This window comes from Mesoplodon bidens, assembly GCF_964165515.1.
Source record: "Mesoplodon bidens genome assembly, chromosome: 4".
Lineage (NCBI taxonomy): Eukaryota > Metazoa > Chordata > Mammalia > Artiodactyla > Ziphiidae > Mesoplodon > Mesoplodon bidens.
This window is the reverse complement of record NC_138160.1, coordinates 129,108,335-129,134,033: the sequence shown is the minus strand read 5'-3', so window position 1 is coordinate 129,134,033 and position 25,699 is coordinate 129,108,335. Positions and strand designations below refer to the sequence as shown.

The window sequence follows — 25,699 nt, the reverse complement described above, 5'->3', positions numbered from 1 at the left end:
AAGCAACAAGAATTTACTGTATACCACAGGGAACAATATTCAGTATCTTGTAATAACCTATAATGGAAAATAATCTGAAAAAATATATATATATATCACTGAATCACTTTGCTGTGCACCTGAAAACTACCACAATATTATAAATCAACTATACTTCAGTTTTTAAAAAATTATCAAGGGGTAATGGAAAAAAAAGGGAAATGTAATCAGAGTCACAGTGTGTGCCCTTTCCCCTATATCCTTATACATGCCATCCTCTCCTACAAGAATACCTTATCCTTCCAAGCCATAGGTCCAAATACTACCCCATCCTTCCAGGCCCAACTCGAGAGACACCCCTCCACCCCCCCACCTCATCTGAGAAGCCTTCTTACCCACCCAACTTCAAGTGGCATGTCCTTGTTCTGAAGTCTCACAGCACTTGTTCATACCTAACTACACAAAACACTTCCTCCCTAGTATTCTACTTATTGGCACATGTGACTCATTTCCCTCCTAGACTAGGAGCTCCTTGAAGGCAAGAACAGGTCTGATTCATTCTCAAAGCCCCATAGCATTCAGCCCTTGTAGAGGAAATACTCATTTGACTAAATCAATTCTGATCCACTGTATCCCCTAGCCCACATTTCCTCCTGTTACGAACACCACCCAAGAAATGCCAAGGCCATTGAGTGCTGGGTGTCAGGTCAAGAGAAGACTCCCTCCAGTACAGGGACCCCCATCATTTATTCCCCTGCCGCAGGCAGCAGGTCTGCTACTTACATCCAAGTCCATCTCTGGGTATTTCCGGCCCTTGCTTTTGCCTAGACACTTGGTTTTTCCTCCTTCGAGCAGCTGGCACCAAAATCCTTTCTTTGGATCAAACCTGTGAAGGTGGGGAAAGCCTGTGGATGGGAGCTGGCCCGGCCCAGCCCAGCCCCTTCCCACTTCAGGCAATGTTCACAGACCTCAGGAATGGCAGAGCCTACTAGAAAATCACAGGATCCACTCCCATAGGCACACTCTGGTTTGTGGAACTGATATTCGCATCTGTTTGCCCAAGCTTTGGCTCTGGGCTCTACTAAACACACCTGCCCCCTCTTCCCAGCAGAAGGCAGGCCGCACGCTCTGAGATCTCTCTTCTCCTGACTGGACAGGCTCAGTTCCTGCAGCAAGTCCCTAACATGAACACTTCTCATCCTTCCTTATTCTGGGGATCCTCTTAGCACTCTCCAACTCAGGGGTGAGAACCCAGTAGGGGGAAAAAAGTTTAGTGGAGGTTCTTTTGCTTTTTAATAAATTCAATCTTTATCAAGAAATGCTGTATCTACAGTTGCATTTAAGCATGTGTATCACTGGAAAGTTGTTTTTTTTTTAAATAAATTTCAGAAATGATAGAGCAAGACTGCCTTCAGAATTGAAGTCATGCTGGACCTTCAAAGGTATTTTGGGGAGAGGAGATCTGATGCTGTCATGGGGAAGAGAGGCATAATGGCATCAGAATTCAGTCCCAGATCAGGAACCATTAGGAGGTTCTTGGGCATGAGGACAGAAGGAAAACAGAGTTCACATTTGGCAGGGGAGGGAGACAGGGAGTTTTGAATGGGTCCCAGGGTAGGCACATGTGATGGTAATGGTGGCGATGATGATGATGAGAGTAGCTATCATTTACTGAGATTAGTACATCCTGGGCACTGAGCCAAGAGCCCCACCCACATGCTTTCATTCAAGACAGTGATCCTCCGGAGGTAGGAGTTATTACCTTTATCCCCAACTTACGGAGAAGGAAAGTGAGGCTTGAAGGAACTGAGACACATGTCCAAGGCCCACAGTTAAAGAAGATGTCTGGGATCCTAACCCAGGCATCTCTACTGCCACAGCCATACCCGCAGCTGCTGCTCCTTTCTACCCTCAAAGGGAAGGACTGACTACCGTTTTCCACCTTCCGTTTTCAACTTCCAAAGTAAGGAGAAGGGAATATTCTTGCTGAAGGGCTTTCCTAAGAAGGTAGCTGGGGAAGGTGACTGTTTCTCCTTCTCTTCAGACTCCCTCATTCAGATGAGTGTGTCACCTGTCCATGATACACCCTAGGAGACAGCCTCTCCCCAGCCCTGAGCCCCTCAACATAGGCTGGCACTTATCCATCTTGGGACAGCGTACTCAGTGCACTTGCACTGGGTTTTGAGTGATGGGAATGATTAGTCAATGACAATATTTATAGTATCTTTTTCCTTAAATTATATTTAAGTCATAATCCAATGATAAGAAACCCTTGTGGGAATTGGAATTGCTCATTGCTGGTCTAACTTACTTAGGTAAAACACTCTGAAAATGTTCAGCCCAGAGTGAAAAGAACACCCCAGGTGTAGGACTGACCAGAGTCATCACCTCACTTTTTCTTGAGGCAATATCTTTATTAATATGACTCAAGTCCTATTAACTTTCCTGCTAAACTGCCATCAGGGACATGCGTACTTTCTCACATTTGCTGACTAATCTGTGTTTTTCTCCTAATCATTCAAGCCTTTGGCTTTTGGGCCCAGGTACCTGCTCAGGACATCCCCCTGTTGAAAGGCCAAGGTAACACTCACGCCAAGGTTTTGTGGTAGTCAATGGTGTTCGTCACCCCAAGGAACTTTTGCACTGTGTCCATCACTTTGGCAGGTTCCGTTCGCAGCAGTTTGCCATCCAAGACCAGAATCTGGAAGAAAAGAAAAAGGAGAGTGTGATCTGAACCTGTTTTCACTCCAGTGGCAAACAGGCCCCCAGTCTTCTGGGTCAGCAGGCATGGTTATAAATTGGGGACCCCACACTCTGTAAGACTGCTTCTTCCTCTACCTGTGGATGGGAGGTGCTCCCATGCCTCAGTCCTGGGCAGTCTAACTCCCTGCTTTCTGCCAGCTTCCTCTGACCGATGCCATCCTTTCCTAGGGTTTAGGCTATCGGCAAAACCCTGCCTGCCCCTCATATCCCTATGACACCCCCTCTCTCTGCCTCTCTCCAGGTTTCTGGACCACATGTCACTCTCCTGCCTAAATCCTCCAAGGGTTTCCCTAAAATGCCTCAGCAATCTGGCCCCATCTACCTCTGCAACCAGGCTCTCCCTCTGTCACATACGCCTGTCTCCCTCACTCCCAGGGGCCTATCCCAGAGCTTTCTGGGTCCCCTTAGGGATAAAGAGCCTGTTGTGATGGGACAAGGGCTTGGGATAAACACGACTGAAACCTTTGAAGACCCCAAAGATCTAACTCTCCAATGACACCATGTCTGGCCCTGTAACTGGTAAAAGAGATTTTGAGGCTTTCTGCTAACCACCCAGAGCCAGGGCTGTGATTGCCCTCCCGAGGGTCAGGGACAGGCAGCTACCTGGTTGGCATGAAAGGCGCTGAGCCAGCGCTCGATGTGGGTGGCATACCAGCCGGGGACCAGGCAGCGGTTCTGGAGGGCGCGCAGTTTCAAGGATGCATCGGGCGCAGCTGTGATCACCTCGTGGAAGGTGTACTTCAGGGCTACTGGGTCATCATGGGCTCGCTGGTGCTGCAGACAAGGGGAGAGAGAGGGTCAGCATGTCACGTGGAGGGACCAAAGGAAGAGGCTTTTGTGGGACAGAAACCAGGAGGCAGCCAGAAGACCCTGAGCTGGAACCAGGAGCCCTGGGTTCAAGTTCTGGTTCTACCTGTCATTACCCTTTGACTTCAGGGAAGTCATAGCCCCTGGAAGCCCTAGTTTCCCCATCTTTGAGAGATGGGAGTTGGACTAGATCAGAGCTTCCAAATGCTGGTTGCTTCACACCACCTCTGTGATTTCTGCCATATCCACAAACCACCTGTATGTGACAAGTCAACATAAGTTTCTTTACGTTGAATCATCTTTCTTATTCACGTAAATGTATTTCAAAATAAAACTCAATACTGCCTCCATAAATAGAAAACTAGAATCAGTTGTCATATATAAAGGTAATCATTCATAAATACAATAAAAATAAAGCAATGTTCTCAAACACCAGGCAGATACAAATGTCTGCTACAGGCCCTGATACAGGCAGGAGGGTGGGGCCCCTGTGATGGGATTGGTGCCCTTGTAAGAAGAGGCACCAAAGAGTTCGCTCGCTTGCTCTGCCATGTGAGGACACAGAAGGTGGATGTCTAAAAGCCAGGAAGAGAGCTCTCACCAGGAACCAAACCAACTGTCACCTTGATCTTGGACTTAGATTTCTAGGCTCCAGAACCGTGAGAAAAAAATTCTGTTGTTTAAGCCACCCAACCTATAATATTTTGCTATGGCAGTCCAAGCAGTCTAAGACAGAAGGATTGGGAAAGAATTGGAAAGGGGAAAACACCAGGTTTGAACCACTTAAAATAATGCCACGGGCAGTCGGCATCTGCATAATTCCCAAGTCCAGAGATCAGGAACCTGTCCACCAGGGGTAACCCTCATGAGCCCCTAACACCTCCACTGAGGATCACACAGAGCTCGGGTGGTGGAGGTGCAATAATGGTGCATAACAGCTCCCCCTCCTGACCTCCCCTCTGAGGCAGGCCACTGTCCTTCCTCTCCCTCCAGCACCTTCATGGATCCTCCAGGTAGGAATTAGTCCCCCTTCTCCTTATCCCGCCTCGACCATGGACAGAAGAAAGAACAGGGTCTTAGACCTGGAGGAGCTGGGTTCAAAATGGCAGCACATGAACTTGAGCTAGTCACCTGGCTTGCTGAACCTTGGTCTTCTCATCTGTGAGAGGGGACATGCACAAAGCCCTCTACCCTCTAGAAAACTGCCATGACGCTCCAATGAGGTGAAGATGTAGAGCAGGAGCATTAGAACAGAATGGGGATGGACTTCAGCCAGGGCCGCTTTCCCTCTACAGCCTTCTCCTTCCTCTTTCCTTCCCCCGATAAGAGCAGACAGCCAATCTCTGCTCATTGCCAGGAGGTGGGGGGCACTCGGCAGAGCAGAAAAGAGAAGTGGCCTTTATTCCCCCAAAGACAAAGCCCAGAGGGAAGGAGAATACTGAGGTATAGACAGAAAGTCCTAGAGAAGCAAGTGGGAGAGAGAGACTGCCCACCAGATGAGGAGGGTACCCAGGCTTGGGGAGTGAGAGGAGAGAGAGAGGTCTGTGGGAACAGGGAGCAAAGAGGGTCTGCACCTGCCTCCTGCCAGCCTGTGGCCACAATGAGGCCCCCGAGAGGAGGCTCAGAGGGTGGCCAGACCTAGAGGGGCCTTCCTGGATCAGCTCTAGACGAGGAAGCCCCACACCCTGGCACTGGCATAATCCCAGGGAGATTGGCAGGCAGGGGAGGAAACCCCCAAAAGGCCAACGTCTAAGCTTTCCTGTAAGCCCAGTGGAATGATGTTCAGAAAAAATACAGTCAGGTCATTGAAATTAAAGAAAATTCTAGTTCTTACATAGTCAAGTAGGAACTAGGAGTCACACTCTCTAGCACAAACTGCAGTCCACGTAACTTCCTTACCTGATCAGGCATTTGCATTCTCCACTAAGAATGGCAGGTCCTGTGTCTTGTCCTTCTCTGATTTCCCACCCCCCTCCCACCCCGTGCCCAGCAAGGAGGCCACAGTTAGTATGAGCCCAGATCACTGTTCACCAAATCTAGGCTTCATCAAGATGGAACCAGTCTCCACCTCTTGTTGGTGTCAGAATCACAGGCAGGTCCCCAGACGAAACTGGGAGGGTGAGCAGGTAACTTGGCTGGTATTCAACATGGATTTCTGCCTGGCTTCTCCTCTGGGCTAGAGTGCAGTGGAGGTGGGACCATTCTTACCCACCACGGCATTCCAGGAGCCTACTGAGGGCTGGCACAAAGGAGGCACATAATAAATATTTGCTGAGGGACTTCCCTGGTGGCCCAGGGGTTAAGAATCCACCTGCCAATGCAGGGGACACGGGTTCGAGCCCTGGTCCGGGAAGATCCCACATGCCACGGAGCAACTAAGCCCGTGCACCACAACTACTGAGCCTGTGCGCCTAGAGCCCGTGCTCCGCAACAAGAGAAGCCACTGCAATGAGAAGCCCGTGCACCACAATGAAGACCCAACACAGCCAAAAATAAATAAAATTTAAATAAATAAATAAATAAATAAATATTTGCTGGTATTTATTGGTGGCTGAGCAGTAGACAGAGCCCGTACCCCCACCCAGGGCCCCACCCCGGCTCACCTGGTACCAGGAATAGGCTCGGTCTGCTGGGTTGATGAGGATGGTCAAGACCTTGGCCTTGGGTAACAGGGCAGCCGCCCGCCGGGGAGCCACTTCCGAATCAAAGTAGTTGGCGCTTTTCTCAAAGTAGAAGTCAGAGGTGGTGTTGGAGGGGATAGGGAAGAACTCCATGTACCTGCAGGAAGCCCAGAGAGGAGGGCTCACAGGCAAGACCCAGGATGAAGGGGCCTGAGGGATGCAGCTGGGAGGGCCGCGGTGGCTGGGGGTGGAACTTGAGAAAGCAAGCAGGCACATGGCTCTCAGTCAAACAAGGACTCACTTCTGGCAGGGGTCCTAGAAGGAGTGGTCACTTGGTAGTCTCCCTTTTATGAATTCATTCCTTTTTGGGGGAGACTCGGGGGTCAGGAGGATGTGAAGACTTGTGGGTGTGGTATGGGTGGCAGGGTATGGGAAGGGGGCTGCATCTTTCCATCCTAAATGGGATGGTCCCAGAATGAAACAGGCAGGGCCCTAACTCTCACTGCCGCTAGGGGGCAAGGGGGGATGCCTCTGACCCGGGGACGCCAGCACTGAGGGGAGGGACGCCCTGTGCTGCCTCCAGACTGCCTCTGATGGTGCTTTCTAAGCTGCTACTGTGGACCAGGAGACAAGGCGGGGACGGGGTTCACCTCCTGCCACCCACACCCCCTCCCTGGCCTCATACGGGTGAACCTGATAGCTTCCCAGATGAACCTCCCACGTTCCACCCAGAGTGACTGTCCACACCAGTCCTTTGAGATCACCTGCAGGTTGAGGGTCCCTCAGAAAACTAAGTGAACACTCAGACCCTCCCAGGAGCACCTACTGAGGCAAAATAGAGGTACAACTTCAGGGGTTTGTGGGAACCAAAACCCACAAAGCCTACCCTAGTTAAGGATGTAGGATCCCTACTCTATCCTGTGAGAGATGGTTTCTCTTAGGTGATCCCAGGGGACCCCTTTATCAGGAATCAGAATCACCTGGGGGCTTGTGAGATTTCTGCATCCCTACAAACAAAATCAAAATCTTGAGAATGGAGCCGAGAAACTGCTAGCTCTCTCACATTTCTGAACTTTCTTTACAAAATAGCATTTTTACACCCACAATCCATTGTTTGTTACATCTAAATGGAGAAAGCTCTGAGAAAGAAGCTTTTTTCCTAAGTTTGTAGCAAAGACATTTGGCAGCAAAACCTGACTTATGAATCTTACTTGGCATAAACATTCACATACTTTGCTACAGATATATTAATGTATTTGCTAATGGGCACCGCCCCAGACCTTGGTGAAGGTGCTGTTAAATATACCGTGTCTCTCTAAATCTGGAAAGAGATGACATTCAATAATGCATCTGGCTACAGTGGGTTTTAGGTAAGAGATTGTGGCAATATTGGAGTGAGAAATAGACAGGAAGATTGACAGATGACTGGTTGATTGAAAGATAGACAGCTAGAAAGAGACTGATGGAAATACACACAGAAAAATACCACAACACAAACAGAAGAATGCCCATGATATCTCTACGAAGGTAAATCACTGACATAAAAATAATAAACAGGAGTAATACATGTGTTACAACCGCTGGTGACAGGTTCTGGTGAGAATCTGCAATTTCAACCACCCTCCCCGGAAGACTCCCTGAAGGCTAGAGAGCCACCTCTGAAGGGCTCACAAGAACACCTCCTGCTCCACAGTCAGCCATCCACAGTGGGAAGGGCCAGCCTTCAGGTCAGAACCCTTAGATTTCAGCCCCAGCTCTCGGGACCTCGGGCATGTCCCTCTTCTCTTCTGGGACTCAGGGTGTTTCTGTGCAGGCGAGGGAGGGGCTGCACTCTGATTTCTAGTATTCTCAGAGCCCAGGCAATAATGTAAAGGGGCAAAGGGCTTCCTCATCAACTATCCCATCTGTGACCAGGCTCCAGAATCATGACTCAAGGGTCACCGTGTTTTGTCCCTGTTTACAGGAATTAGCTGTGTGTAAGCGAGCGCCAGATGCTTCCTGCTGTGGCCACAGCAGACCTCCTCCTGGGCAGACTCCATGGCAACCATCCCATCCCACTGTTGACAGAAAGGCCCACTCACCAGTCGATGCCTTTGTGATAGTTGTGGCCATTAAAAAACTGGATCTCCTCAAAGGTCTCGGAGCTGGGGTAGTTGCTGCTGAGGTCGGGGTGCATGCCCAGGAACAGGTAGAGGGCCGTGGTGCCTGCGGGGAGGGAAGGTAGGTGAGACCTGGGCCCAGCACCCCAACACAAAGATGGAGTCTGAAATTCTGGGTTCTGGTCCTGGCTCTCCATTACTCACTGGGAGATACTGGAAAAGTCCCTTCCCTTCTCTGGGTTTAGTTTCCTCATCTCTACCATGAAGGAATCATACTAAACTCAGGATGGGCAAATACATGGCTTGCATGTGGGCACGCCAACTCCTGCATCCACTGCAGACATCACTAATCCATCACGACATTCTTCATCACTAGACAAAGACTTGGCCTCAGAATCCTCTCACCACTGTACTCTAGCAGTCATGTCCACTTGATTACTGTCTCCTCATAATCCAGGAATTAGACGGTTTCTGTTGGTCCTTCTGGCTCTGGGCCTCTGTGCTCTCTGGCACTTGGGAGGAACTCAAGGACAAGGGAGTTCCAGACTCTCCAGTGTGCTGATATGAAATTCTTGAAGGGCTAAGAAATCTGGCTCATATGCCTCCTCTTTGGGTACCCTTCCTTCACTCATACTCCCTCCCCTAATTGAGAGTACAGGACTGACCCCCTCCTTTAGAGATTTCGTTCCTTTCCTACATGTGAGTCTACAGTTAATATGCTATAATGAGAGGTTCCAGAAGAGAAGGAGACTACAGAGTTTGGTGATCAAGAGTCTAAGTTTTGGGGTCACAGAGACCAGGGTTCCAGACCTGGATCTGCCATTTCCCAACTAAACGTGTGAGGGAAATCACTTAACCTCTCTGAGCCTTGAGTGCTTTGTCTGTAACATGGGAGCACCCGTCCGTGCCATACGGTGCGCACGGTAAATACTTAGCAACCGCTCTCCTCTGCTCCCTCCTGCACCTCTGGCAGACATGACTAATTGATCACAGTCTTCTTTGCTCTGAACCAGTTTTACCTGGCACTGCTCCAACATGCAGAGTAGCTGATCTGGGCTTCTCTGATTTTACTCTGAGACTCCCAGCAGGACACAGGGAGAGCTCCCTGAGGCTGTGGTTCAGGACAGATAGGAGAATCCAATGCCCAACCTCTATCCTCTTCCCACCTCCACACTGATGGGCATTTCATGTTCACCCCAGCTTCACTCTCACTTCCTGGCAAAGAGGGGGCAGATTACTGGGGAGTGGGACTAGGGCATGGTGGCTCCCAGAATTCTGTGGCTGAGAGAGCAGGCACTGGGGGAGGCTGGTCAAGAATGGAGAGACCTGCCTGTTTTCTGGGGGCCAATGATGAGGAGCTTTGGGAAGCGGTCACATGTCTTCTCCTTGGACCAGATGTCTTTATGGCGTTTGTCTTCACAGGGATCCTAAAACAACAAGGGAAGAGATGTCAGGGGTGCCCAAGAATGGACACTGGACTCCCACTGCACATGGATATGTGGCTCTTACAGCCCTGAATGACAAGTGTAACTGCATGTGCCCTTGTCACATCCCCATCTTGGGACACTGAACGGCTGGCAGGCAGCGACCATTTCTAGTCAGTCTCACGCTCCCAGACATAGCCTAGTAAAATGCTCAGCACAACACTTGGCTCATGAGCTCCTATTGTTGAATTTAAAAGTTCAGCAAGAGGTCAGCAAACTTTCTCTATAAAGTTTAGTAAATCTTTTGAAATGTTTAGTAAATATTGTATTTTAGGCTTGGGTACTATCCGGTCTGTTGCAACTACTCAACTCTGCTGTTGTAGCTTGAAAGCAGCCACAGATGGTACATACAAGAATGAGTGTGGCCACATTCCAATAAAACTTTATTTACAAAAACAGACTGCAGGCCAGACTGGATCACAAGCCATGGTTTGTGGACCCCTGAGACCAGCAATTCCAGCTTCTACTTCCAGTTTTTTACAGCACCCTGGGGCAACTTCCCCAAGAACTGTCCTCCAAGCCCTCTGATCAGTCCCCTTTCCCATGTTCAGAGCCTGCTGGAGTGAGAAGGTACATGCCAGGCAGGGCAGCTGCTTTCCACACTTGTTTACACTGTGTTCACCTACAGTTCTGTGGTGCTGTTTTTCAGAGGCTGTGAGTATGTATGCACATAGGTCTGCGTGGAAGGTCTAGTGTGCACAAGAACAAGCAAGCATGCCCACGCTGGTGAGCAAGTGTGCACCTGAGTTTACACTTGAGAGAGCATGAGGGCCTGAGGACTGAGTCCCTGAGACCACACCTGGGGTGCATGCCCGTGGGTGGTAGGCCTTCCATCCCTGCAATGAGGCACCCAGGCCACCCATCCCACCCACCTGCCAGAGCGGGTCCTTCTCCTCAGAGAAGATCTGGAAGTACTTCTGGGCCAGCTGCACTGGGGGCAGTGTCTGCAGCCGGAGGTTGGTCCAAGAGTGCAGGAAACGCACCAGGTGCTTGAAGGTGTACAGGCCCAGGCGGTCGTTCCCGTAGTTGGACAGGTGCGTCATGAAGATACTAATCTGCTCCGGGGAGGGAAGATGCGAGGCAGGGCCAGTCAGCCTCTGAGCCCCTTTCACTACCTTCACCCCCACTTCTGACCCTCTGGTCTTGCTTGAGCTTGTAGGGCCGCGCTCAATGACCAGTCCAAGGTTCACTGGGGCCATCAATAAACTCACCGTGTGAGCTTGGGCTAGGTACAGCCAGGTGAATCTGGTCTGACACCTGAAAGGGGAAGCTGACCTCCTGTGCAGTCATATGGGTGCTCTTTTCTACCTTTTTGGCAGGAGGGTGAGGGGGTGCATGGAAGATAAGGGGTACACGGTTACCCCATATAGCTGATAACACTACCACTTGATATCTATCTAATATTATTAAAGCATGGATGATTATTTCCATTTTACAGATAAGGAAAGAGAGACCCAGAAAGTTCAGCTGAACTATATATATAGTGCATTTTAAACTATCTATCTATCTATCTATGTAGATATATAGTTTAATATATAGCTTAACAGATTCAGTTTACTATGTATATTTATACATTATTTATATATTTATACACACACACAAAGACTGGAAAAAGAACACAGACAAAAATGCCAACACTGGGCTTCCCTGGTGGCGCAGTGGTTGAGAGTCCGCCTGCCGATGCAGGGAACACGGGTTCGTGCCCCAGTATGGGAAGATCCCACATGCCGCGGAGCGGCTGGGCCCGTGAGCCATGGCCACTGAGCCTGTGCGTCCGGAGCCTGTGCTCCGCAACGGGAGAGGCCACAACAGTGAGAGGCCCGCGTACCGCAAAAAAAAAAAAAAAAAAAAAAAAAAAAAAAAAAAAAAATGCCAACACTAATGGACTTCCCTGATGGTGCAGACTAATAAGAACTTGCTGTATAAAAAAAAATTAAATTCAAAAATTAAAAAAAATAAACAAACAAACAAAATAACAAGTTAAAAAAAGGGGGGGGCTTCCTTGGTGGCGCAGTGGTTGAGAGTCTGCCTGCCAATGCAGGGGACACGGGTTCGTGCCCTGGTCCGGGAAGATTCCACATGCCACAGAGCGGCTAGGCCCGTGAGCCATGGCCGCTGAACCTGCGCATCCGGAGCCTGTGCTCTGCAAGGGGAGAGGCCACAACAGTGAGAGGCCCGCGTACCGCAAAAAAAATAAAAATAAAAAAAAGGGACTTCCCTGGTGGTGCAGTAGTTAAGAATCCACCTGCCAGTGCAGGGGACATGGGTTCGAGCCCTGGTCTGGGAAGATCCCACATGCCGCAGAGCAACTAAGCCCGTGCGCCACAACTACTGAGCCTGCACTCTAGAGCCCGTGAGCCACAACTACTGAGCCTGCATGCTGCAACTACTGAAGCCCGTGTGCCTAGAGCCCGTGCTCCGCAACAAGAGAAGCCACCGCGATGAGAAGCCCACTCACCACAACGAAGAGTAGCCCCCGCTCACTGCAATCAGAGAAAACCCGTGCGCAAAAACGAAGACCCAACGCAGCCAAAAATAAATAAATAAATAAATAAACAAATTTATTTTTTAAAAAAGTGCCACCACTATTTTATGGAAGTGCAAGATTATAAAAGGGACAAAAAGACTGCTCATGGGCTTCTGTGGTGGCGCAGCGGTTGAGAGTCCACCTGCTGATGCAGGGGACACTTCGTGCCCCGGTCCGGGAAGATCCCACATGCCGCGGAGCGGCTGGGCCCGTGAGCCGTGGCCGCTAAGCCTGCGCATCCGGAGCCTGTGCTCCGCAACAGGAGAGGCCACAACAGTGAGAGGCCCACGTACGGCAAGAAAAAAAAAAAGACTGTTCAGATTCTCTACCAAGGTCATGCAGAGGAGCGGGGACACAGCCAAGGCTAGAGTGTGGGTTTCCCAACTCCTGGCCGCATACTTGCTCCTGCCCCTCCCCCCAGGCCTGGGAAGGCCTGCCTCGGCTGCAGACGACTGTCCAGCAGCCCCTCCTCACCACCAGCCAAGGGCTGTGGAGCACTCACAGGGTTGAGGAGCACTGTGAGGAAGAGCTCGCCCCCGTTGATGATCTTGTCCAGCTCGCTGGAGCCGCCTGGGTACTCGTTGTAGAAGATCGTGTGTGTGAAGAGGCCGCAGGTCTGCCGCGGGAGGACCTGAGGATGGGGCGGGAGAGAGGAGCTATGGCTTCTCCAGGCACGGATGGTGACGAGCAGGGTCACCAGAAAGGTGACCTCAGAAAGGCAGCCTCTTGTGTGACCACACACACCCCAACCCTTGGGGGTCTTCTCCACCAAAGACCTGCAGCCTGTGACACTCCCCCAAGTGAGCCCAGGTGCCCTTGCCATTTTACATATGTAAACACTTCATATTTCTCTGTACAAAATGAGCAGACTCCAAAGTAACAGGGACAGGCAAGTGAGAATGTTTCTGGAAACTTGGACTGTGTGCCCAGCGAGGGTCCCTGCCCCTCTCTAGAGCAGCTCTCCCAGGCACACTCTGTGACTTCTCTCCTGGCTTTAGAACCTGCCTCATAGCACTCTCGGTTGTACACTGGTTTAGCTGTTTAGTATGCGATCCAGGAGGGCAGAGAACTCACCCGTCTCATCACTGCCTCATCCCCAGAGTCAGTAGGAACACCTGGGAGGTCAGTGGATAGATGGATGCAGGCATGAATCTGGCCTTCCCATAGCTGCCCATCTGGACTGATGAGAACCGTCTAGCCACTCCAGTGGCTGAGGCCAAAAACCTGGAGTCATCCTTGCCTTACCTCTCTCTCCCATACTCTATATCCAACTCATCAGCAATTCCTGTTGGCTGTAACTTCTAAATATGTCCAGAATGTGATCACGTCCCAGCATTGCACCCTGGTCCAAGCCACTATGCCTCAACGGGAAGACTGCAGCGGCCTCCTAACTGGTCTCCCTGCTCCCCACTTGGCCCCCTACAGGCTTTGCAACTCATAGCAGCCAGAATGATGGAAATCCTCTTAAAATATGAGTTAGATCATAAGAGCACTCCATTCAAAACCCTCCCATCACAGACTAAAAGCTAAAGTCCATCCAGCGGCCTTATGTTGCCCTGCATGATCTGGTCCATCAATCACCCCTCTGACCTCATCTCCTACCACCTCCTCCCAACTTGCTCCCTTCCAGCCATACTTGTCTCTTAGTTGGTCCTCAAAACCACGCAGCACAAGCCTGCCTCAGGGCCTTTGCACTTGTTTTCTCTGCCACGCATGCTCTTCCTCATGTAGCAGCATGGCTCATTCCCAGGAAGGCTCTCCCTAACCATCCTGTTTAAGCTTCTCCTCTCCTCAGTACTCCCTGTCTCCATTCCCTGCTTGATTTTTCTCCACAGCATTTATGCCAACTGACCATTGTATACTTTACACAGTTATGAACGCACTGTCTCCTGCCACTAGAATGTCAGGTCTACAAAGGTGAGGACTTTTGATTTTGTGCACTTCAGTATTCCCAGAGTGTAGAAAAGGGACAGACATAACATTTTACATAAGCCAACAAATGGATGAGACAGAGGCCTATCCCAGGGCCTCACTAGAGGCCCATTAAAGAATGCTCATCTCCTGATCCCCCGTCACAAAAGCATAGGAGTAGCTCATGAAAGAAGCAGACTGGTAGTCCTCCTTCCCTGGGATAGCCTCAGGTGACAGAGGGGACAGTAGAAAGTGGCCTGAAACCCCTAACCAGCTCCCCAGATTCATGCTTCCCAGGATAGCATGTGCATACCCGCCTCCCAGGCTCTGGGCCACACTCACCATGATGCCGTTGTGGATGAAGCCACGGCGGTAGCGGGCTGGCTTCAGGTGGGGGTACTCCTCTGTGCTGGTCACGCGGATGTTCCACACCTGCTTCCAGGCCTCGTACAGCTGCACGTGCACAGGGTACACACCCGAGTGGTGGGGCGCCACTGCGTACCCCATGTCTGTGGGAATGCCGTGCTCCTGGGGAGAGGAGGGCCAGGGCAGGGTGAGCACAGGATTTCTTCCCCTCTGGGCTTTATCTCCCCTTTGCAGAGAAAAATCAGAGGCTAGAACGGCAGAGCAGCGGGTCTGAGCCCTTGAGGTGCAGATGGGGAAGCTGAGGCTCAGGGCCCAGAGTCTCAGAAAGAGGCACCAGCCAAGCCGGGACTCCAATTCGGCCCAGCGTTCACTTCCTCCAGCACCAGGAGTGAGGAACAAGGACGGGTGCTGTTCCTGCCTCTCTTGGCCTCTGACTGGCTGGTGGCTCAGGCTGAGCCAGCAAGCAGGCCTCATCCCCTCCTTGCTGGGCATCTCCTCCAGCCTTCTGGGGTACCCACTCTAGCCTGAAGATGAGAGCTTGGGCTCAGGAAGCAAACAGGCCTGGGTTTAAGTCCTGCACGGACCTCTTATTAGCTGGTGTGGCCTTCCAGAGCTCCAGTTTCTCGTTTAAAATGAGGCTATTGAGATACCGGCCTCTTGGGATCCCTGTGAGGCTTCAATGAGACAGCAGCTATAAAGATGTTAATAAAAAGCTGTCAGACGAACTGCAAAAGCAGCACAAGGCCAGTAGTTCTGACCCCCAGCCCAGCCCTGAGCCCTCCCGGCTCTGCCCTGTAGGGAATCTTACTCACGACAGCGAACTTCTTGTTCAGGGCCATCTGCTCAGCTAGTACGGACTGGTTGTGGAAAAGGTGGGGCTGCATATGGCTCCACATGTGGGGGAACCACCAAAACTCCTTCACATACGACAGCAGCAGGTCGTCCCCAGCGTCCTCAGCATCGGTACCTACAGCCCGAGCACAGGCAGCTCAGCCCAGCCCACCAGCCATGAGGCCCGGGGATGGGTGTGCACGGCCACAGCCCACCTGAGAGCTGCTTAGAGCAGTTCTGTGAGCTACAGTGTGGGGCAGATAGAGCTCCAGTCCAGGGCCCTGGATTCGAATATGGCCTTGACTCAGTGGGTGACTTTGGCCAAGTACTCCCCATCTCTGGCCCTTGGGGCCTGTCTATGCAATTTGCAGTTCAGAGGCAATGATTCTAATGTTTTCTTCTAGCTCTGACTTGCTTGCTCTGATCCTATTCCTATTTTTCTACTGGGTCATTTGTCTTTTACTTATTGACTTGTAGATGCTCTTTGTATATGTACAAGATGTTTAACCCTATCTTGTGTATATCACTACAACTACATCGAATATGTTAAGGGTTAAGAATATAAAAATACACACAGACAACCAAGTGTTGCTCTTATTTGGCTTTGGAACTATGCTGCAGACTTTCCTCCCAGAACTGCAGACTAATAAGGTTTGCCTAGAATTCAAGAGAGGCTGTCCTCACTGTGGCCCATGCAAAAGGCAGCTCAAGGGAACGCTCACTACAGATGACTACTCAGAGGCTGTTCCCTCCTGCCCAGTCCCAAGGGGCAGCTTGTGAGGACCTTGGGAAAGCCCCCAAGAGGAGGGCAAGTAAGAACAAGGCAATCCTGAGCCTTCAACCTCAACCCTTAAGACTCAAAAATAAAAAATAAACTCATTCCAGATGAAGGAACAAGATAAAAACCCACAAGAACAAATAAATCAAATGGAGACAGGCAACCTACCTGAAGAAGAATTTAGAGTAATGATAGTAAAGATGATCCAAGATCTTGGAAAAAGAATAGAAGCACAGATTGTGAAGATACAAGAGATGTTTAACAAAGAGCTAGAGATTTAAAGAACAAACAGAGATGAAGAGTACAATAACTGGAATGAAAAATACACTAGAAGGAATCCACAGCAGAATAACTGAGGCAGAAGAATGAATAAGTGAGCTGGAAGACAGAATGGTGGAAATCACTGCCACAGAACAGAATAAAGAAAAAAGAATGAAAAGAAATGAGGACAGTCTCAGAGGCCTCTGGAACAACATTAAATGCACCAACATTTGCATTATAGGGGTCCCAGAAGGAGAAGAGAGAGAAAGAGCCTGAGAAAATATATGAAGATATTATAGCAGAAAACTTCCCTAACAGGAGAAGGAAACAGTCACTCAAGTCCAGGAAATGCGGAGAGCCCAATACAAGATAAACCCAAGGAGAAACATGCTGAGACACATATTAATCAAACTGACAAAAATTAAAGACAAAGAAAAAATATTAAAAGCAACAAGGGAAAAAGCAACAAATAACATACAAGGGAATCCCCAAAAGGTTATCGGCTGATTTTTCAGCAGAAACTCTGCAGGCCAGAAGGGAGTGGCATGATATATTTAAAGTGATAAAAGGGAAAAACCTACAACCAAGAATACCCAGCAAGGCTCTCATTCAGATTTGATGGAGAAATCAAAGCTTTACAGACGAGTAAAAGCGAAGCGAATTCAGCACCACCAAACTAGCCTTAGAACAAATCCTAAAGGAACTTTTCTAGGCAGAAAAGAAAAGGCCACAACTAGAATCAAGAGAATTACAAATAGGAAAACTCACCAGTAAAGGCATCATAAAGTAAAGGTAGGAAATCATCCACACACAAATATGATATCAAAACTAGCAATCGTGAGAAGAGGAGAGTACAAATGCAGGATATTGAAAATGCATTGGAAATTAAGAGACCAGCAACTTAAAACAATCTTGTACATATATAGACTGCTATATCAAAACCTCATGGGAACTTCAAACCAAAAGTCTACAATAGACACACACACACAAAAAGAAAAAGCAATCCAAACACAATACTGAAGATAGACATCAAATCACGAGAGAAGAGAACAAAAGAGGAAGGGAAGAAAAAAAGACCTCCAAAAACAAGTCCAAAACAATTAACAAAATGGCAATAGGAACATACATTTCAATAATTACCTTAAACTAAATGGATTAAATGCTTCAACCAAAAGACATGGGCTCACTGAATGGATACAAAAACAAGACCCATATATATGTCATCTACAAGAGACCCACTTCAGACACAGGGACACAGACAGGCTGAAAGCGAGGGGACAGAAAAAGATATTCCATGCAAATGCAAATCAAAAGAAAGCTGGAGTACCAATACTCATATCAAACAAAATAGACTTTAAAATAAAGACTCTTACAAGAGACAAGGAAAGACACTACATAATGATCAAGGGATCAATCCAAGAAGAAGTTATAACAAGTGTAAATATTTATGCACCCAACATAGGAGCACCTCAATACATAAGGCAAATGCTAACAGCCATAAAAGGGGAAATGAACAGTAACACAATAATAGTAGGGGACTTAACACCCCACTAACACCAATGGACAGATCATCCAGATGGAAAATCTACAAGGAAACACAAGCCTTAGACCAGATGAACTTAACTGATATTTATAGGACATTCCATCTGAAAGCAGCAGAATACACTTTCTTCTCAAGTGCACATGGAACATTCTCCAGGACAGATCACATCTTGGGCCACAAATCAAGCCTTGGTAAATTTAAGAAAATTGAAATCATATCAAGCATCTTTTCTGACCACAACGCTATGAGATCAGAAATTCATAACAGGAATAAAAACTGTAAAAAACACAAACACAATGGAGGCTAAACAATATGTTACTAAACAACCAACAGATCACTGAATAAGTCAAAGAGGAAATCAAAAAATACCTAGAGACAAGTGACAATGAAAATACAACAGTCCAAAACCTATGGGATGCAGCAAAAGCTGTTCTAAGAGGGACGTTTACAGCAATACAATCTTACCTCAGGAAACAAGAAAAATCTCTGAATAAAGGTTATTCAGAGATTAATAGGCTAATAAACAACCTAACCTTACACCTAAAGCAACTAGAGAAAGAAGAACAAAGAAAACCCAAAGTTAGTAGAAGAAAAGAAACCATAAAGGTCAGAGCAGAAATAAATGAAATAGAGACAAAGAAAACCATAGAAAAGATCGATGAAACTAAAAGCTGGTTCCTTAAAAAGATAAGCAAAATTGATAAACCTTTTGCCATACTCATCAGGAAAAAAAGGGAGAGAATTCAAATCAATAAAATTAGAAATGAAAAAGGATAAGTTACACTGGACACCACAGAAATACAAAGGATCGTAAGACAATGCTACAGGCAACTATGGGCCAATAAAATGGACAACCTAGAAGAAATGGACAAATTCTTAAAAAGCTACAACTTTCCAAGACTGAACCAAGAAGAAATAGAAAATATGAACATACCAATCACAAGTACTGAAATTGAAACAGTGATTAAAAAACTCCCAACCAAAGTCCATGACCAGATGGCTTCACAGGTGAATTCTATCAAACATTTAGAGAAGAGTTAACACCTATCCTTCTGAAACTCTTCCAAAAAATTACACAGGAAGGAATACTCCCAAGCTCATTCTATGAGGTCACCATCACCCTGATACCAACACATGGCAATGATACCACAAAAAAAGAAAATTAAAGGCCAATATCACTGATGAACATAGATGCAAAAATACTCAACAGAATACTAGCAAATCGAATCCAGCAACAGATTAAAAGGATCACACACCATGATCAAGAGGGATTTATCCCAGGGATGCAAGGATTCTTCAGTATCTGCAAATCAATGTGATACACCACATTAATAAACTGAAGAATAAAAATCATACAATCATCTCAATAGATGCAGAAAAAGGTTTTGACAAAATTCAACACCTATTTATGATAAAAACTCTCAAGAAAGTAGGCATAGAGGGAACTTACCCCAACATAATAAAGGCCATATATGACAAACCCACAGCTAACATCATTCTCAATGGTGAAAAGCTGAAAGCATTCCCTGTAAGATCAGGAACAAGGCAAGGATGTCCACCATCACCACTTTTATTCAACATGGTTTTCAAAGTCCTAGCTATGGCAATTAGAGAAGAAAAAGAAATAAAAGGAATCCAAATTGGAAAAGAAGAAGTAAACCTGTCACTGTTTGAAGATGACATTATACTATACATAGTGAATCCTAAAGATGCCACCAAAAAACTACTAGAGCTAATTAGTGAATTTGGTAAAGTTGCAGGATACAAAATTAATACAGAGAAATCTCTTACATTACTACACACTAACAACAAAAGATGAGAAAGAGAATTAATGGGACTTCCCTGGCAGTCCAGTGGTTAAGACTCCATGCTTCCAATGCAGGGGGCACAGGTTCAATCCCTGGTCAGGGAACTAAGATCCCACATGCCACATGGCGTGGCCAAAAATAAAAAAAAAAGCAAGAGATATTAAGGAAACAATCCCATTTACCACCGCATCAAAAAGAATAAAATACCTAGGAATAAAAGTACCTAAGGAGACAAAAGACCTGTACTCTGAAAACTATAAGACGCTGATGAAAGAAATTGAAAATGACACAAACAGATGGGAAGATATACCATGTTCTTGGACTGGAAGAATCAATATTGTCAAAATGACTATACTACCCAAGGCAATCTACAGATTCAATGCAATCCCTATCAAACTACCAATGGCATTTTTCACAGAACTAGAACAAAATTTTTTAAAATTTGTATGGAAAAACAGAAGACCCTAAATAGCCAAAGCAATCCTCAGAAAGAAAAATGGGGCTGGAGGCATCAAGCTCCCTGACTTCAGGCTATACTACAAAGCTACAGTAATCAAAACAGTATGCTACTGGTACAAAAACAGAAATATAGATCAATGGAACAGGACAGAAAGCCCAGAAGTAAACCCATGCATCTATGGTCAATTAATCTATAACAAAAGAGATAAGAATATATAATGGAGAAAAGACAGTCTCTTCAATAAGTGGTGCTGGGAAAACTGGATAGCTACATGTTAAAAAATGAAATTAGAACACTCCTTAACACCATACACAAAAATAAACTCAAAATGGATCAAATAATGTAAGGCCAGATACTATAGAACTCTAAGAGGAAAACATAGGCAGAACACTCTTTGACATAAATCAGAGCAATATCTTTTCTGATCCACCTCCTAGAGTAATGAAAATAAAAACAAAAATAAACAAATGTGACCTAATTAAACTTAAAAGCTCTGCACAGCAAAAGAAACTATAAACAAAATGAAAAGACAACCCACAGAATGGGAGAAAATATTTGCAAAGGAAGTGACTGACAAGGGATTAATCTCCAAAATACATAAAACAGCTCAGGCAGCTCTATGTGAAAAAAACAAACCACTCAATCAAAAAATGGGCAGAAAATTTAAATAGACATTTTTCCAAAGAAGATATACAGAAAGCCAAAAAGCACTTGAAAAGATGCTCAACATCACTAATTAGTTGAGAAATGCAAATCAAAACTACAGTGAGGGCTTCCCTGGTGGCACAGTGGTTGAGAGTCCGCCTGCCGATGCAGGGGACACAGGTTTGTGCCCTGGTCCGGGAAGATCCCACATGCCACGGAGCGGCTGGGCCCATGAGCCATGGCCGCTGAGCCTGTGCGTCTGGAGGCTGTGCTCCGCAACGGGAGAGGCCACAACAGTGAGAGGCCTGCGTACTGCAAAAAACAAAAAACAAAAAAACCCCCAAAAAACTACAATAAGGTATCACCTCACACTGGTCAGAATGGCTGTCATCAAAAAGTCTACAAACAGGGACTTCCCTGGGGATCCAGCGGTTAAGACTCCATGCTTCCAATGCAGGGGATGTGGATTCAATTTCTGATCAGGGAACCAAGATCCCACATGCCACGCAGTGCAACCAAAAAAAAGTCTACAAATAATAAATGCTGGAGAGGGTGCAGAGAAAAGGGAACCCTCCTATACTGTTGGTGGGAATGTAAATTGCTACAACCACTATGGAAAACAGTACGGAGGTTCCTTAAAAAACTAAAAATAGGGCTTCCCTGGTGGCACAGTGGTTGAGAGTCCGCCTGCCAATGCAGGGGTCACGGGTTTGTGCCCTGGTCTGGGAAGATCCCACATGCTGCGGAGCGGCTGGGCCCGTGGGCCGTGGCTGCTGAGCCTGTGCGTCCGGAGCCTGTGCTCCGCAGCGGGAGAGGCCACAACGGTGAGAGGCACGCATACCACAAAAAAAAAAAAAAAAGAGCTGAAAACAGAACTACCATATGATCCAGCAATCCCAGTCCTGGGCATATATCCAGAGAAAACCATAATTTGAAAAGATACATGCACCCCAATGTTCACTGCAGCACTATTTACAATAGCCAAGACACGGAAGCCACCTAAATGTCCGTCAACAGACAAATGGGTAAAAAAGATGTGGTACATATATACAATGGAATATTACACAGCCATAAAAAAGAATGAAATAATGCCATTTGCAGCAACATGGATGGACCTAGAGATTATCATACTAACCAAGCCAGACAAGAAAGGCAAATATCATATCACTCATATGTGGAAGCTAATTTTTTAAAAAATGATACAAATGAACTTATTTACAAAACAGAAACAGACTTAACAGATATCAAAAATGGTTACCTAACTTATGGTTACCTAACTTATGTTTACCTAAGGGGAAACATGGTGGGCAGGGATAAATCAGGAGCTTGGGAATAACATACACTACCATGTATAAAATAGATAACCAGGGCTTCCCTGGTGGCGCAGTGGTTGAGAGTCCGCCTGCCGATGCAGGGGACATGGGTTCGTGCCCCGGTCCGGGAAGATCCCACATGCCGCAGAGCGGCTAGGCCTATGAGCCATGGCCGCTGAGCCTGCGTGTCTGGAGCCTGTGCTCCGCAACGGGAGAGGCCACAACAGTGAGAGGCCCGTGTACCGCAAAAAAAAAAAAAAACAGATAACCAACAAGGACCTACTGAATAGCACAGAGAACTCTACTCAATAGTCTGTGATGGGGGAATTCCCTGGTGGTGCAGTGTTTAGGACTCCACACTTTCACTGCTGAGGGACTGGGTTCAATCCCTGGTCAGGGAACTAAGATCCCACAAGCCAGGCAGCACAGCCAAAAAAAAAATAAAAATTCTGTGATAACCTATGTGAGGAAAGAATCCAGAAAAGAATAAATATATGTATAACTGAATGACTCTGCTGTACACCTGAAACTAACACAACATTGTAAATTAACTATACTCCAATAAAATTAAAAAAAAAAAAAAGAAAAACTTGTGACAGTGCTCATCTCTGGGGTGGGTACATTTATAGGGCATTTTCATTTTCTCTGCTATATATTTCTGTAAAATTCAACCAATTTCTTTCTAAGGCTGAAGTAGTACAAAGAATATTAAAAGGTGGTGGTGAGAGGGAGACAAGAGGGAGAAGATGCCCACCCCCTGAACAGCAGAGCCTGAGGCCCGGGGACAGATGAGTGGGGGCCATCGTGTGTCACTGCTGTCTCCAAATGCCCTCTGCCTGGGGCTGCGACTGCTCTGTGGGCTGTCTGGCTCTGGGAGAGGCCACAGAGGTCAAAGTGGCCCTAAGTGGGCCCATCCGCCCACCTGCTGACCCCATGGCATAGCACTCCGAGGGTCTGGATGTTGAGGGCCCCTGGAAGTTGCTAGTGGGGGCAGAGCCAGGCCCACTTACCTGTGTGGAAGAATTTCCCTGAGTAGCCCAGGTTGAAAGTGAAGTTTGGGATGTGTGTCCGTAGTTCGTTCTGCGTATCAAATAGGGCCTAGGATAGGCAGAGTGGGGAGAAAGGGGTGAGGGGAAGCCAGAAGTTCCCCGCTCCTCCCATAAGGGTCCAGAAGGGTCCTGCTCCTGCAGGACCAACTACAAAGTTGGCAGGGCCCATAGAAAAATGAAAATAGGGACCCTTGCTCAAAGATTGTTAAAAATGTCAAGAAGGGGGCTTCCCTGGTGGCGCAGTGGTTGAGAGTCCGCCTGCCGATGCAGGGGACACAGGTGTGTGCCCCGGTCCGGGAGGGTCCCGCGTGCCATGGAGCGGCTGGGCCCGTGAGCCATGGCCGCTGAGCCTGCGCGTCTGGAGCCTGTGCTCCGCGACGGGAGAGGCCACAGCAGTGAGAGGCCCGCGTACCGCAAAAAAAAAAAAGTCAAGAAGGAAATAGCAGAGCATTATCCTGAATGGGCCCCCTCCAAGCATGGGGCCCTGTGTGACTATACAGGTCCCATTACCCATGAAGCCAGCCCTGTGCTGCCACCTCCACCAGGCCTCTGGCAAGACAAGACATAGACTCTAGCCTGGTTCTGCCATGCCCTTGAGGAAGCTATGCAACTTCTCCAGGCCCCAGTTTCCCCAGGTGTGAAATAGGGATAATAATAGCTCCCTCATGGGGCTCTTGGGAGGATTAAATGAGATACTGCATGTAAAACGGCCTGGCATTTTGGTAAGTGATGAAAAATAGTGCCATTATCATGTCTGTGGTCACTGCCACTGTGAGCCTCATGTCTTCATCTGTCCAATGTGGGGGATTTCACCTCGTTGGTGACTGCAAAGATGATGTCAAAGGACCACGACTTTTCCAGAGATGTACTGTGTGCCCAGCAATGCAGTGTTTCCGTGCACAGTGCACCCAGTGCTTTGCAAGTCAATGAAGGGATGCTGACACTTGTGAAACAAACATACAGTTGTCCTCTGGAGTCAGGACTCAAAAAAATCCCTACCAGGTATGACGCACAAGGCTGCTAGGAAACCTATAAGAAGAGCCCACTATCACAACACTCTGCAAACAAAAAGTCCTGGCCCTCCTTGGGGCCACCACCGGCATCTTACCAAGGCCATGCACTACCTGGTGGACATCCATGCTCTAGCTGTGTGGCCTTGGGCCAGTTACTTCACCTCTCTAAGTCTTAGTGTCCACCTCTGTAAAATGGGATTTAAAACAATACCCACCTCACAGAGCTGCTGTGAGGATCAGATGATGCAATGCACAGAAAGGGCTGAGCACAGAGCCTGGCACTTGCCAAGCCTTGAATGAGCACTGCTGTTGGTATCATTTAAGTTGCACTGTACAGCCCATACTGTACAAGTTAATGAGGCAATATTCAAGTCTCTGCAAGAAAAGCTCAGTTGTAGCCAGTCCTTGGGATTAAAGAAAAAAAAAAAAAACCTGTCCCTTCTGACTCAAAAGGATGTTTAAAGCAAATGGGACCTGGCTGGCATAGAGCTCTACAGTCTGCACTGAGCTAAGTACACTGAAGAGGGCATCCCTTTTGGTATTCTTCTACAGAAAAGGCTCCAAACTGCTAGCATTCCTCTCATTCCAATAATGGGGAAAATAAGAACCAAGAAGGGCAAGCCCAGGGTTCACAGGAGACACAGTGAGCCTGGCAGCCTGATTTCCTCATGAGGTCGACCCTGGACCAGTCTCAAGGACTCATCCTGGACAGGAAGCAAAGACCTAGGTTACAGCAGGAGACAGCAAGGCTGGGCCACCTGAAGAACGCCCTAAGGAGAAAACAGAGTAATCTACTTTGCTAGAGGTGGGTCGTGGCATTGCATGAAGCCTCAGAGCTGGAAGGCTCAACAGGAGTCGTCTCAAAACTTTCTTTCAATAGGGGAGCCCCCGAGGAAGTGAAATCTCAGGAGGAAACGCAATGGGTAAAGCAGATCAAAGCAACACTGCTCTGTCCCGGAGGTAGAGCAGGGAGGGCTCAGAGCCTGGCATCTGCACGTGCCCCCTCACCCCAGCCATCCAGGTCCTTCCCATCCACCCCATCTTGTCATTTCACCACTGAGGCTCAGACAGGGGAAGGGACCAGCCCAAGTCACCCAGTCAGTTAGGGGCAGATTGGGACTGGAACCCAGGTCTTGACTCCCCCGACAGTGCCTGAGCCTCAACAGCATCTTGCTCTGCTCTCCCCTGGAGGTGTATGGAGGAGCAGAGAGTTCACTCTAGACCAAGGCAGGAGGACGATGGACCCCGCACCCCGCCCCAGCCCAGGGCCTTCCTTCCAGGACCCACGGCCAATCCCAACACAGTACCCACACAGAGGAAAGCATTCCTCTTAATTAAGTCTCTTTTTCAATCCTCCTCCTATCGTCAAAAAGAAGTCTTGTTTGGTGCTAATACGTTTCTAACTCTCACTAATCTCGTATAAGAGAGGACAGGTCATCAG

General features: G+C 47.8%; 1 protein-coding gene across 8 annotated transcripts in view; it reads right to left on the bottom strand.

Annotated features, from left to right (window-relative positions):
• NDST1 (N-deacetylase and N-sulfotransferase 1) overlaps positions 1-25,699 on the bottom strand; it is a 74,315-nt gene that overhangs the window by 9,949 nt on the left and 38,667 nt on the right. For all 8 annotated transcript variants that reach the window (XM_081231438.1, XM_081231433.1, XM_081231432.1 and 5 more), the window contains exons 4-14: positions 23,207-23,294; positions 15,370-15,524; positions 14,534-14,719; positions 12,783-12,911; positions 10,626-10,808; positions 9,600-9,696; positions 8,252-8,375; positions 6,153-6,327; positions 3,346-3,516; positions 2,571-2,680; positions 763-865 (exon numbers count right to left, since the gene is read on the bottom strand). In XM_081231438.1, coding sequence (XP_081087564.1) covers positions 763-865; positions 2,571-2,680; positions 3,346-3,516; positions 6,153-6,327; positions 8,252-8,375; positions 9,600-9,696; positions 10,626-10,808; positions 12,783-12,911; positions 14,534-14,719; positions 15,370-15,524; positions 23,207-23,294 — 1,521 coding nt within the window. The remainder of the gene's footprint in view (positions 1-762; positions 866-2,570; positions 2,681-3,345; positions 3,517-6,152; positions 6,328-8,251; positions 8,376-9,599; positions 9,697-10,625; positions 10,809-12,782; positions 12,912-14,533; positions 14,720-15,369; positions 15,525-23,206; positions 23,295-25,699) is intronic.